This window comes from Heteronotia binoei, chromosome 3 (genome assembly GCF_032191835.1).
Source record: "Heteronotia binoei isolate CCM8104 ecotype False Entrance Well chromosome 3, APGP_CSIRO_Hbin_v1, whole genome shotgun sequence".
In the NCBI taxonomy this organism is placed as follows: domain Eukaryota; kingdom Metazoa; phylum Chordata; class Lepidosauria; order Squamata; family Gekkonidae; genus Heteronotia; species Heteronotia binoei.
The window spans coordinates 172064216-172079130 of NC_083225.1; the positions used below are offsets into that span (position 1 = coordinate 172064216).

The following is a 14915-nucleotide window of genomic DNA, read 5'->3' on the forward strand; positions in this document are numbered from 1 at the left end:
CAGTTAGAAGGTGGAGGTGGGAAAAGACAGCTACAGCAGTGGGAGCCAGCATGCCATCAAGAAATGAACTTTTTGACCTTTCTCCATGGGAAGCAGTGGAGGTGGTACCTGAGGCCTACTAGGGCCATTGAAGGTGACAGGGATGTGGCATGGGCATTCTGCCACAAGGGCAGCCCCATGTCACATACTCCCTGTTTTCTCCTGTAATATGTAGTGGAAATTACCCAATTATTTACTCAACGTCTGCTTTGTACCCTTGGCTTCTACCAGCAGGTGTGCAATAACGTACCACATAATGATGGTGTTAGGACAAAGCTTGCTACGCACTATACCAATAACTTAACAGAGCTACCATTTCTGTGATAAGCCCTGTGTTTCTCATAATAAGTAGTTCCACATTTAGGAGGACCTAATCCTGTGAAAATATAAATTTTCTCTATCATGTTTCTGAAGTCGCAGGATATAATTGCCGATTACTCCATTCCCATTCTATATATAGCCAATGACTTCATAAACAAGTAGAAGGGATCGATAAGATTTTCTGCTCCCTATTGGTAAGGCAGATTTGGACATATGTGGTCGAAACGTAACTGTGAATACTTAAAAGATCTGTTTCTATAAAACTGCAATGTTATTTCATCCCCAATGAAGAACATTATATTGTTTGGGTTTCCTTGGTGACAAATTGGATTTTTTAGGTAAGAAAACAGAAAACTGAATTTGATATTATTCTGACAAGTAATGGTAAGGTACAAATTTGGGGGGGGGGGGCTCAAACTCTCTAATTCTGGCAAAAGAATTTTCCATTCTTGAAAAAAAAATTGCTTCTTCAGAATGCTAATAAGATGGAACTTTTTAATAACCAATTTTCCCCTTCGCCTAATCTACTTTCTCCCAGCTCAAGAAACCAGGTGTTGTAAGATGGTGATGTCTTTTATCTCATAACAAAGCACAATTCCTGTCCCCCAAAAGTCTATCTTTGCTGTGTCACAGGTCAAGGTACAATTTCAGATATTGCCATTTTGTAGACTGCAGGTTCCCTGTATTATAGAAGTGTGAATTATGGAGTCATTTTCCCCTTCTTTTTTATATTACAATGGCACAGAAAGCAGGAAGTTCTTTCACTGTCAAATCTATCAGCCCTGCTTAGCTGCACAATTTTCTTTACACGCAATGTCACTGAAAAGCTACATCCATTACAGATCTGGGGTTTATACATTGATGTATGTAAACAGATATGTAAATATATATTGAGAAGGTACAATTTAATGATCAGAATCAGGGTTTTTTTTGTAGCAGGAACTCCTTTGCATATTAGGCCACACACCCCTGATGTAGCCAATCATCCTGGAGCTTACAGTAGGCCCTGTAAGAAGAACCCTGTAAGTCCTGATCAGAATGATGGACTATGGAGACTTGTTCAAAATCCCCCCTGATCAACAAAGCTTCCTGGGTAACACAGGGCCTATCACCGCCTTTTCATAAACTCCAACTTAAGGTTTTTGGAGGAAAAATGGGATACAAATGGAATAAATGAATGTGTGAATCAGGAATTGATAACTCAGCTGATTGTATAAACCAGCCCCACTGAAAAGCATCTATCTGAAGTTAAGTGAGGCATATTGAAACTTTGGATGTAGTGCTTAATCCATGGTCAGTCTACTCACATGCACAAATCACAACTTGATACTATAGTCCAGGGGTGGCCAAACTGCAACTCTGGAGCCACATGTGGCTCTTTTGCACATATTGTGTGGCTTTCCAAGCCCCAACTGCACTGTTGGCTGGCTTGGAGAAGACATTTGTCTCTTTAAATTACTGCTCCAAGCCAAGCCAGCTGGCAGCTTGGAGAGTGTATTTAAATTTAGAGTTGCTTTCTTTCCACCTCTTCCTCTCCCCCATCTATTTGCTTTCCTTCCTTCCTTCCTTCCTTCCTTCCTTCCTTCCTTCCTTCCTTCCTTCCTTCCTTCCTTCCTTCCTTCCTTCCTTCCTTCCTTCCTTCCTTCCCTCCCTCCCTCCCTCCCTCCCTCCCTCCCTCCCTCCCTGTCTTGTGGCTCTCAAACACCTGAAATTCATGTCTTGTGGCTCTCAAACATCCGATGTTTATTCTGTGTGGCTCTTTCCTTAACCAAGTTTGGCCACCCCTGCTGCAGTCATTAGGTTTTGAACTTTATGTGTGAACCTGCCATATTCAGTCTATTTCTATACAAGACCAGGTCAAACAACGACGACAACAACAATGGGTTTTATACCCCGTTTTCTGCCACCTAAAGGAGTCTCAGAGTGGCTTACAATCACCTTCCCTTCCTCTCCCCACAACAGGCACCTTGTGAGGTAGCTGGGGCTGAGAAAGCTCTGAAAGAACTGTGACTGGCCCAAGGTCACTGAGCTGCCTGCCTGCAGAGGACTGGGGATTCAAACTTGGTTGTCTAGATTGGAGAAACTACATATATTACCAGACCAACAAAAAAGACTTATACGTGCCATTATAACACAACATTTCAATATTTTATATAATCACAGACATACTGAGCCCTCTCCAATCCTATTATGCTAACAGCTGCCCCAAATGGATTTCTGATAGCATTTCATTTCATTCTGGCAGAGTCAAAAACCCCCACAAAAATTGACATCTACAGTAGGCAAAACCAAGAAACTCTCCGCAGATGCAAGATCTTAAAAGCCTAAGGATATGAATGCAGACAGAGCTTTGTAGAAAAAGCACAGAAATATTGCAGGAGAAGAAATCATAAACTGGTGGGAATAGTTAAACCACTGCCTAGAGCTTCCTTTCCATATAATCGTATCCCCAGCAGAAGGAGAGGACAATTATAACCAGCGGATTAATTCACTCAGACTCATTTATTGTTGGAAACCTCCTGGGTTGCAGAAACAATAATGCATTTCTCCCCGTCAATTCTCTGAGAGTACTGGCACCATTTTCAAGAGTTATTTCATCTCCTCAGGACAAAGCAATTAGCAGGGCAAGCGTGAGAGGGAAAAGGCACTAGGTTCAAGCATCCTCCTTCCGTTTCCTCTTCCTGTTTCCTTTCTGCAATTGCCACAAAAGTAACAACTAAAGAAGAATTACTTGACCAAGTGCTTGATGAGGATGTCCAGCATCTCTCGGTTTTTCTCTGGCAGTTTGTGAACAAGCGCATGCACTGCTTCCACTCTGTAGTTTTGGTCGTCGGACTCTATTATAATAAAGGGGGAGGGGAGACACAACCCAAGTGGTTATTTTCTAAAATAATCAAACAAGTTGTTTACTACATTTATCATTATCTTTCTTCCCAATAAGGACCCCAAAGCAGTTTATATCATTCTCTTTTCCTCACAACAACCCTGAGAACAGGGCTTTTTTTTTGTAGCAGGAACTCCTTTGCATATTAGGCCATACACCCCTGATGTAGCCAATCCTCCTGAAGCTTACAGTAGGCCTTGTACTACAAGCCCTGTAAGCTCTCAGGATTGGCTACATCAGAGGGTATGGCATAATATGCAAATGAGTTCCTGCTAAAAAAAAAAGCCTTGTCTGTGAAGGTTGGTTAGGTTGAGATGGTGTTACTGGCCCAGCTGGGTCTTCCTCCCAACTGCTTCACTTCTGGTAATTACCCAAAAAGAAGTGCTGTGGGGAGAATTTGCAGGAAATGTCAGAAAGGACACCTACGAGGATAACCTGGGAAAGAGCTTTGTGTTCATGGATTGCTGGATCTAACCCAATGGCTGTAAGGTTCAAGAAGTGAGACAAGGTGAGGCTGATCTCTCAAGTAAATGGAGTCTTCTTGGTGGTAGCCCCTCATTCATTAATCCTCTCTCTGTTCTAATGCCTGTATCTTAAAGGTCTGTTGACTTCACTACTTGACCAGCAGAGATGGACAGCACTGCCATGGGAATGAACAGCATTGGTTACCAGATGCATGCTGTTCCCTCCTCCAGATGTCATTGAAATACCACAGGATACATCATGAAGAAGCAGTTCCCATGTTACAATGGCAATATATGAATCAGGCCTGAGGATACTGAGATTGCCTGTGCCAGTCTTACGCAGATGAAAGCAGACTTGGCCTGGTGTTTGCACGGAAATTACTATTCCAACTCCATGGTTTACTTACTAACTGCAACAATGAAATCCTTGTGCAACTTGTAGGTCATCAGTGGCTCTGTGAGACACCTGGAAAAAAGTTAAGGAGAGGAAATGGTGAATATATTAATGGTTCTGCACTTGTTTTTAGTGACAAATAATAAAATGTCAATCAATATGAATATCAGTATTTGGAGCCCAGTTCTTGAAGCCTAGATCTAGCCACTGTTTTATCAGCTACTGCAGTTGCATAATACAGCAACGAAGTTACCCCCAAGAAGCTTTTGCTGGTTTGGTTAGGATGCGTCCATGTTGCAAATGCAGGAAATTAACTGGGATCCCTGACAGGTTGGGAGATGCATCCTGTATGTTTAGACCACATTGATTCCAAGTAACAAGATTCAACATCAATATTAGAATCATAGAGTTGGAAGGGACCTCCAGAGTCATCTAGTCCAACCCCCTGCACAATGCAGGAAACTCACACACACCTCCCCCTAAATTCACAGGATCTTCATTGCTGTCAGATGGCCATCTAGCCTCTGTTTAAAAACCTCCAAGGAAGGAGAGCCCACTACCTCCCGAGGAAGCCTGTTCCACTGAGGAATCGCTCTAACGGTCAGGAAGTTCTTCTTCATGTTGAGCTGGAAACTCATTTGATTTAATTTCAACCCCATTGGTTCTGGTCCTACCTTCTGGGGTCACAGAAAACAATTCCACACCATCCTCTATATGACAGCCCTTCAAATACTTGAAGATGGTGATCATATCACCTCTCAATATTCAACATTACAAGGTTACCTTTTCCTCACCAATCACAAGAGAGTACACTCAGCCACATGAGTCTAGGCAAATCCATGTTGTGAGCATAGAAAATTAACTAGGATCCCTGACAGATTCAGAGTAATAATGCAATGCATCACTACCCCAACTTCTAGATTTCCGGATGTGTCTTGTTCCATTGTTTTCATCCTTTCTAGCTTTAGGTAACCTTTTCAATATGACCATTATGCTACGCATCCAGTTGCATGTTATAGATTACACTCTGTTTACATAGGCCCAATCAAAACAATTTTTAATGCTACTGTGTGAACTCAAAAGCTAGGAAATGCTAATAAACTGGCCCTGAACCCATAGATTTTAATGATTCAACTATAAGTTCTATAAAGTCTGAACAGAAGATTTCTGGAGGCATTTAGGATTTATAGAAGAAGATGAAAAGATTGGATTTATACCTCGCCCTTCACTCGTAGTCTCAGAGCAGCTTCCTCTCCCCGCAACAGACCCCCTGTGAGGTAGGGGTTGCTGGGAGAGCTCTTTTGAGTACTGCTCTTGAGAGAACAGCTCTGAGAGAACTGTGGCTTACCCAAGTCACCCAGCAGCTGCATGTGGAGGAGTGGGGAATCTAGCCTGGATCTCCTAGATTAGAGTCCATGTGCTTAACCTCTCAACCAAACTGGCTCTCCTGGAAATGTACCACTTAAGGATAAAGCACTGTAGCAAAACAGGAATTTACTTTCAGCCCTCTTACTTGATAATAGCATCACATGCCAAATCAGGCACTGAGAGCTCAGGCAAGCACCTGAGGAAATGCGGTTGCTGTGTACCACTTGCTATTTTTAGACCTCAAGACCTATGCTTTATTCCCCGCGCAGCTGAGCCAACAGAGCAAATGCTTCTTATGCATTCCCAGGGAGCAGCTCAATTACAGTTTGATGCATGGAGAAGCTATCACAGGAAGAAGCCTTTACTATGAGTTTGCCTCCTTTCCCAGCCCTGCTGCTTGAGATCCTTTTCAGTGGAGGTTGTTGTTGTTGTTCAGTCGCACAGTCAAGTCCGACTGTTTGCGACCCCATGGACAAAGTCACGCCAGGCCCTCCTGTCTTCCACCATCCTCTGAAGACTGCTCAAATTTCAGTGGAGGTACGACTGATCAAATTTGGCATCTTTTCCATGCAAGCACAGTTGTGCTACTCACATGCAAAGGAGTTCTGCTACAAAAAAAGCCCTGAACACAGATAATTAGGCAATATAAGAGAACTGAGAATCTAACCAGTGTACTCACCTGAGGTAGTTCTTTAGCCCGCTTGTTATAGTTTTATTGTCCCAAACTTCCAAATCAATGTCTATGTCAGGAGGAGATTTAGGAGCTATGAGAGAGAGAAAGAGAGGGAGATTACATTACTCATTTGTTTTATTTGGCAAGAAATAAATTAGCTGAAAAGAATAGAAGCTTAAAGTGCCACAAAATCGTAAGCTGTCCAACTGGCACAATACACAAATGTAAGCATCAGGGATGTGTGCAGGTTTTTACATAAAGCCAGGTTCCAAGACCGCAAAGTAAAGCTCTAGATACAGGAAGGCCCAGAGCTTGATAACAAAGTGCATTTCTTGACAGGCTAAATCCCCAATACCTCTAGGATCAAATGATTTTCAGAGGTAGCCCCAAAGACAGAGTCTAAGACGGGGGTTCCCAATCTTTTTGAACCCGTGGGCACCTTTGGAATTCTGATACAGGTTGGTGGGCTCAACCACAAAATGGCTGCAATAGTAAGTGAAGCCAATCACAAAAGCTCAGGGTACATATAATTCTAACAGTAACTTCAACATTTTAATTAGAAACTCTGTCTACTGGGGTGGCTTTTAACCTGCACAGCCAATCAGAAGCCCTGCTGGGCAGAAACCTCATCTAACCTTGCCCACTTTCTAGAAGCACTTGGTGAGAGGTAGAAAAGGTGTCAACGGTCCCCTAGACATTAAAAAGCTGCTGCTAGAAATGAACCAAATAAACCGACTCAGTCCAAATTAGCTTCTTATCTGACTGAGAAATGGCATATGCACAACCTCAGTGAAGACAACTGGCAAAGTTTCTCTGACGGCATTGATGCCTTGATTTGGTAGGTAGCCAAATTTTTTGCTGACATTCTTAAATTTAAATCTGACATGTATGAATGCATTTGTAATCTTGGTTTCTTTTTGATTTTATCTCCAAGTTTAATTTTTTTTTTTTCATATTTGGTATAGTCTCATTTGCCGCTGTTATACCATTAAAGGTTTGATATGATGATTTGGTAGGTGAGACCAAAGGCAGCCCACCCTCTCCTCACTGCAAAGAGGTGGATGGCACCCATAGAGGTGGCATGCCAACCTTTATGCCCCTTTGAAGACTGAGGGTATCCACAGAACTTTGGCTGTGATTTAAAGGTTGCATTTCAAAAGACAGCAAACAAAACAAGTCAAAAACATCCTTTCCTCTGATGTCTGCCCAATTGCACCTGGAACTTAGGATAGGATTTTTAAAAAAAGACAGAAAACAAAACTTTCTTTGGGCTTCAATGGAAATCAAATTCAAAGTAATCGCTTAGGGGAAAAGTTAGTGTGCATGCAATTAAGCATGCCTGTCAAAGCTCTGGTATTTAGTATAACCGCTTACTGCAAGGAACTTACTAAATCTATACCTCATTATTTGCCCACTGAAGCCTTGAACTGACAACTGGCACTCGGTGGGCTCGATCTGCCTGACCCTGCAGGCTTTCAGTCTGGTCTCCAGCATTTCCACTGACCCATTAGGGTCATGAGAAGGGGGGCAGGAAGGGTTGCATCAGTGCTTAGTTATTGTCACCCTTTCTTACACAGCCAAGAAAATGCTGTTTGCCACTTTGGGGTCAGGCCGCAATTTTTCTCCAAGTCAGTTTGGCCAGGGATCCTGGAGGGTTTTTTGTTTGTTTTTGCCATCATCTGGGTGTGGAGCATGTGTCATTGGGTATGTGTGTGTCAGGGGGAAGTATTTGTGAGTTTCATGCACTGTGAGGAGGATTGGACTAGATGACCCTGTAGGTCTCTTCCAACTCTATGATTTATCTCCTACACCACCACAGATGCAATCAAAAGGCAAGGAGGCTCTGTGGCAGGCAGTCCACCTTTCTTTGAGGCAGAAGGACTCAGGTTCAATCACTGTCACCTTCTAGTTAAAAAAAGAAGAAGGTAACGGTAGTCCCCTGTGCAAGCACCAGTTGTTTCTGACTCTGGGGTGACGTCGCATCACATTTTCATGGCAGACTTTTTTACAGGGTGGTTTGCCATTGCCTTCCCCAGTCATTGACGCTTTCCCCCCAGCAAGCTGGGTACCCATTTTACCGACCTCGGAAGGATGGAAGGCTGAGTCAACCTTGAGCCAGCTACCTGAACCAGCTTCCGCTGGGATCGAACTCAGGTCATGAGCAGAGTTTGACTGCAGTACTGCAGCTTTACCACTCTGTGCCATGGGGCTCTTACACCTTCTAGGTAAAGAATCTTAAATAACAGGCATTCAGAAAGACCTTCCTCTGCCTGAGACCCCTGGAATCATAGAGTTGGAAGGGACCTCCAGGGTCATCTAGTCCAACCCCCACTGCTGGTCAGAATAAACAAGTGTGCCAATGGTCTGATTTGATATAATGCATGCTTATCACACTAGGCTTGACCCCTTTCTTTCCCTTATGTGGGATGATGGCTTCGGCTGGGTTAATCTCTTATGCATCTAAACTCTCCACTTACACACTGGAGCAAGCAGCTGAGGCTTGTAAGGATAGGGATGCTTTGGGCAGGAACTCTTTCTGTGATGGACACCCCTGCCTGGTCTCTCTTTCAGAGCTGGCAAGAGAATCAGCAAGGGGTAGATGTGACATCACCCTACATGCTGTTGTCACCTGGATGTGATATCAGCTGATGCACTAGGAACTCTATAGTACTATCACTGAGTTTTGAGACTGTTGGCTGATGTGCTGAGGTCAGATCTGGGTTTTTGCCCCAGTGAGACATCAGTAAACGAAACTTCTTGTATTGTGCCATCAAAGCCCCTGGGGGTGCCAGAGAGTGGCCTGCTAGCCTTAGTAATCGAACTGCTCTTCCAAAGCATCAGCTTCTGTGAACAGAAGGGGGGGAAGGGTTAAGCATACTTTGCCAGCATCTCTGCTTGCACCAGAACAAGTCCTGAAAGCACAGCCAACACTACACAGTTCATTATGTACTGATGTCTCACTGCTGGCCTTTCAGTTCTCAATCAGTAGAAAGCCAGACTTTATTAAAAATCAGTTGCTGAGAAGGCATCTCAGTCACCTGCCTTGTTCTTTTCACACAATTGTATACGCAAAAGAATTTAACACAAAGGTTTAAGGTAGGCTGTCTGCAAATTATTATAAAGTTGCAATGCCCAACCCCCAACCAAACTTACAAAATACGGTATTCATCAACTTCTGAACTTTGGAATTCACACCACCTATTCTGTACAACCCCAAGATTGTGATCCCTGCAACGGCAAAACAGAAAGTAACACAGTGAGATTTTGTTCTGAAGGACTCTGTGTCAATGGTTTACAAATCTATTTTATACAAAACACTTGCACATTTCTCTCTCACGGCAGCAATCTTTTTCAGTGCAAAATTCAAGAATTTCCCTTGCTTTTGTTGAATTCATAACTTGCTGTCCCATTAAGGCTACAGTTCAAAATGGACTTACCAAGGACTTACCACACTAAAGGGATCTTGCTTCTGAGCAAAGCAAGAACCCAGTGGAAAATAAATGCTGGATTAACAGCCCAGTTAAGCAAAAATAATGTCTGTTATGTGTTGTCAAGTCATTTCTAACTTATGGCAACCCTACGAATTAATGGCCTCCAAAAACTAACAGCAAAAATACCAAGTAACAATGTTAACAATGGCACAGCTTTACATTTTCATGGCAGTAAGCCATACTGTTGTGCATTCATTGCTTCATTATGATATTGGATTTGAAGCTGAGTATTTCATACAGTGGATTCACCACTATTCTCTCTACCTTCTATTCAACTCAGTAGATTATTTGCACAAGTATACTCAGGTATGGAGTTTTTATCTTCAACATCGTTTGCCATTGTGAGTGTACTTGCGGGAGACAGAGCCAACTCCAACTCTCTGACGAATTCTCATTAGCTAAAAAACATGCCTGAGCATAATGGTATCACTGGGCATGAATGAGAAAGGTAGCTCATGTGGCATTCCACATGTTTGGCATCTTGTCTAAATGGGTTCGTCTTGCCAGCACATACAGGGATTCATGCCCGGTGTGTGCTGTTCTTGCATGTTCATACTGCACACACAGGCAAGGCAACCCAATTTAAGCAAGATGAGAGAAACATGCAATACCGCATGGGCATATTTTTGTGCACAATTCAATTCACATTTAAAACAAGCCTGTATCTAATGCATTTATACCAGCTAGCACTTCAATACATACCTCTCGTTTCCACAGCATGAATGCATTTTCTAACAAAGTTAAAACCAGCTTCATTGAGGAACACTGTCAAAAGAGGAAAAATGACAAGTAGGAATCTCAATATGTTTCATCATCCAGAAAATCAGAAAGCCAAAGTCTCTTATTCCACTGCAAGCACAACTATCCCAATAATGGCAACATTTTCTCAATCAAAGTTTGTGAGGGGTTAATATTTAAGATACCTCACTCAGAGGGAATAGACGATTGATGCAAATTTGTAATGAACGACTAATATTAAGAGTTGAGAGTTGCTTGCTTTTGCATGTTAATTTCAAGGGTGATTGTAGAAATGTATGGGCCCTGACTTAGATGGCCATGGCTAGTCCAATCTTGTCAGATATCAGAAGCTAAGCAGGGCCAGCCCTGATTAGTAAAGGTGTCCAATTTTTTTTTACAAATATTTTTTGGTTTATGTCTACTGGAAAACCAGAAAATTTTTCGGTATTTCCCAAAAATTTTTGGGGGGGATTTGGGATTTTTTTTTTAGAAATCCCAAATTTCTTCAGGCCCAATAGACCTGAGAAGAAAAATACCAGTAAAATAAAACCAGCCTGACCCTGGGGCTGGTTTGGCTTCGCCTGCAGTGCAGTTTAAATTGGGCTGCAGAAGAAGCTGGCCCCAGGATCTGCATGTGGTAGGGAGGAAATGTAATATAAATTATGGCAGCTGATACGACAAAAGTTTAATACATTCCAAGGAAAGTATCAGTATAATCACTGAAAATGTTGAAGCAGTGGTAACAGCTTCTAGTAAGTTCATGAGAATATAGTATTGACGAGCATCACTTTGCAACTCTGTGACAAAATCTGTGACTGATTTCTCACTAGCATCACCCCACTTCCAGGCTTCTGTTTCCCCTGGTGCAACTGACTGATTTCCCACCAGTTGTTCCACAGTGCATTTTGACATGTGGCTCCCTCCAATTCCCCTCATGGTTTCTTAATCTTTAAAAGACAGCATCACAAAGCCATGAAGGGAACTGGAGGGAGCTGTGTGTCAAAATGCACCAGTAGAACAACTGGTGGGAAATCAATCGGTTGCACCAGGGGAAACAGAAGCCTGGGGACGGAACAACACTCGTGAGAAATCGGTCTGTTTGAATTCAACAAAAATAGCTAAGGATGTCAGGTTCCTGCTCCCATCTCTATCTGTCCTTTTCTGTGCACAGATATGTTGGATGTACAGGCCCCACTCACTGGATGACCATGGAACAGTAACTGCTTGTTATCAACCTAACTTACATCACAGGACCTGATATACAGGAGGAATACATACGGAATAAACAGTCTGTCACTGGACCCATGTGATGGTACCAAGCATGCAATTTCTAGCAATCTGTGCAGGTCTCAGGACATTAATAACACAGTCCTATCAGACTTTCACCAGTCTGAAACCACTGATGTCAGTCGTTTCTGCCTAGAGTCACAGATCCAAACTCTGCCTAGAGTTGCAGATCCAAAGAATGGGATACTTGGAAGGGTTTGTTATGATTGTTAGTTGCTACGCTTCTAAAGGACATGTTGAGAATTACTCATTTCATGCAAATTCTTGCTGATTCAGTAAACAATGCATTTAAGCATTCTCTTGCTTTCTAGTCTCTAAACTCATTTGTGTTTGACAATCTAGGCCAGGGGTGTCAAACATTCAGTTTGGGGGCCGAATCAGGCCCCTGGAGGGCTCTTATCAGGCCCCCGAGAAACTGGCTGCCATCTGCTTCCTTCTCCCTATATCTTTCTTCCTTCTGCATAACAGTTTGCTTTGCAAGGCTTGCTCAATTGCACAGGAGCTACAGAGCAAAGCCTCTATTTTCTCCATTGGCTAAGGCTCCTCCCCCTCCTGGTCCCCTGGGGAAGGAAGAAAAGAGGCAGAGCTTCTTTTGCCCAGTTCCCTGGATCACATGGGAGAAATACAAAGAAAGTATCTTTAAAACCAATGAGTGTTAACATTTTAAGCATGTTTTAAGTTTTTAAATATATATATTTGTGTTTGTCTGTGTTCTTTATAAAATTTGTATCTCTGCTACCTAATCTTAAATAGGTACACACATGGCCTGGCTTGACATGGCTTGGCCCAACTTGGTCTCATTTATGTCAGATCCGGCCCTCATAACAAATTTCGACACCCCAGATCCAGGCATACAAAGGCAGTCTGATGCATACCCAACATGCACTATCAGGCATGAAGGTAACCAGGCAGCATCTTGCAGTACTTCAAAAATATTTTCATTAGCCAACACATTAGCTTTTAAGAGTTGCTATCAGTGGTGTCACATTTCACATAAAAGTTTGAAACCTGGGACATATGGTGGCCAAACATGAGGGTACCATTATAGAGTATTGCTCTCTGGCATATATTTGCCACACATTTCTAGTTGAACTTCTCACAATGATAAGTCTCAATTTCTGCCAACTGCAGCACAAAGTGTGAGGTTACCATTAAGTGGGGTTGAACTGCTCAATATGTTTTGCTAGAGCTCAGTCCTGTTAGGGACTGGAAAATATCCATGGTTAATTCCCATTTTGAGAGATGATGATGATGGTGGTGCCATGAGAAATACAAAGGGCACACTCTGACAAAATTGCTGTCTGGATTGCAAGACTGAACACTTAGCACCAGCTCATTCAAGAGAAAAATGCTGGGAGGTGAGAATTACATCATGATGAGGCGCCCGGGAAAAGACACAATGTCAGGTTAAACTGTACATGACATCCTTAAGCAAAACTGGCTATTCCCAAACACCATTAGAAATACTTAAAGGAAATGGAACAGGACTTGCAATGGTCTTTAATTAGTGGTTTTATTTCACTTAGGCATACCTCCTCATTTTGCTTCTTTTAAAATCCCCACAGCTCCATTTTTGCCAACTGGCTGTATTAACGTCGGCATCAACAGTTTTAGCTGTACTCCAGCCGATGAGATGCTGGTTGCTCAAATTTATGGCTATGTATCGATCGTTCTGAAGAACCGAGTATTGGTTCTTCGTTTTTGGACTATAAAGTCAAAAACACATCACAGCAAGCATAATCTAAGAGGAGGCATTTCCTCCTGTGTAAAAATGCTTTTTTCTAAGATTACATAATCCATCAGTATTTGTATTAATATTCACACACAAAAGATTAACTATCAACCACAGAGGTCACCAACATGGTGATGTGCGTGGGCACCACAGCACCCATCAACATCTTTTCTGGCAACCATCAAATGTTTCCAGAAAGTGAGCAGGGCCAAGTGGGGCTTTGGCCAACAAGGATTCTGAGTGGTCACTGGAGATTTGATTGGCTATTCAGAATTTTAACAATGTTGCTTTGCCAGCAAGCTGCCACCACAGCACACTGATCTCCACTGTGTGACTGAAGGTAACCTGTAGCAGTCATTTTGTGGCTGACTCTACCTCCTGTGCAGCAGTTTTGCGACTGCACCCACCACACTGTGCCAGAATCCCAAAGGTGCCTGCAGGCTGAGAAATGTTGAGGTCTCCAGATTCAGAAAGACTAAGCCTGATTTAAGAGCTTTCAGTCAATTAATATAACCATTTCTCAACTGAGCGGACTCAAGTTCTATACAGGGAATGAACTAGTCACATACTGTAATCTATTTGCAATTGCTACAAATTTAATATGGCGACCTTAGTTTGTTTGAATACATGATCTCCCAAGTCCCCTTCCTCCATTTTACCCTCATAACATTAGGAGGGGGAAACTGTGGGAAGATGGCAGTCAGACTGCCAAATCCAGGCTGTTTGTCTCTTTCCTGTTGCAAGTACTTAAGGTCTGGATATAGCTATGGGGGCTTTCAGCTATGGTTACCAACTCTTGCCTGGGAAATTTGTTTTTTTTTTTTAACTTTTCAAACACTTGGGAAATTTGGAACTGATGTCTCATGAATCATAGAGTTGGAAGGGACCTCCAGGGTCATCTAGTCCAACCCCCTGCACAATGCAGGAAATTCACAAACACCTCCTCCTAAATTCAGAGGATCAGCATTGCTATCAGATGGCCATCTAGCCTCTGTTGAAAAACCTCCAAGGAAGGAGAGCCCACCACCTCCTGGGGAAGCTTGTTTCACTGAGGAACCACTCTGTCAGGACGTTCTTCCTAATGTTGAGCCGGAAACTCTTTTGATTTAATTTCAACCCATTGGTTCTGGTCCAACCTTCCGGGGCCACAGAAAACAATTCCACACCATCCTCTATAAGACAGCCCTTCAAGTACTTGAAGATGGTGATCATATCACCTTTCAGCCACCTCCTCTCCGGGCTAAACATACCCCTAAACATATTGAGGATGCTCAACACGGATGTGGTTGCCATTACAGCTCCACCCTCAGAAGCTGCCATTTCTTCCAGAGAAACTACTACCTGTAATTGGATCCTAGACCGAGGGTTGTGGAATATAGCCAGGAGGAAGATTTTTGTATGCATGTGTGTGTGTGTGAGTGAGTGAGATGGAGGTACAGATCTATCTGCTCAACATTCAGAAGCCTCCCCTCATTCCCTTCTCCTGTTTGTTTGTTTCTTCTGTGTTCCTGTACTTCATTTTTT

The 14915-nt window shown here is 42.8% G+C and overlaps 1 protein-coding gene across 2 annotated transcripts in view; it reads right to left on the bottom strand.

The window, feature by feature from the left end:
• The window catches only part of ARHGAP42 (Rho GTPase activating protein 42), a 248868-nt gene that overhangs the window by 16949 nt on the left and 217004 nt on the right, over nucleotides 1–14915 (bottom strand). For both annotated transcript variants that reach the window (XM_060234906.1, XM_060234907.1), the window contains exons 13-17: nucleotides 10337–10399; nucleotides 9297–9371; nucleotides 6150–6234; nucleotides 4116–4174; nucleotides 3092–3197 (exon numbers count right to left, since the gene is read on the bottom strand). In XM_060234906.1, coding sequence (XP_060090889.1) covers nucleotides 3092–3197; nucleotides 4116–4174; nucleotides 6150–6234; nucleotides 9297–9371; nucleotides 10337–10399 — 388 coding nt within the window. The remainder of the gene's footprint in view (nucleotides 1–3091; nucleotides 3198–4115; nucleotides 4175–6149; nucleotides 6235–9296; nucleotides 9372–10336; nucleotides 10400–14915) is intronic.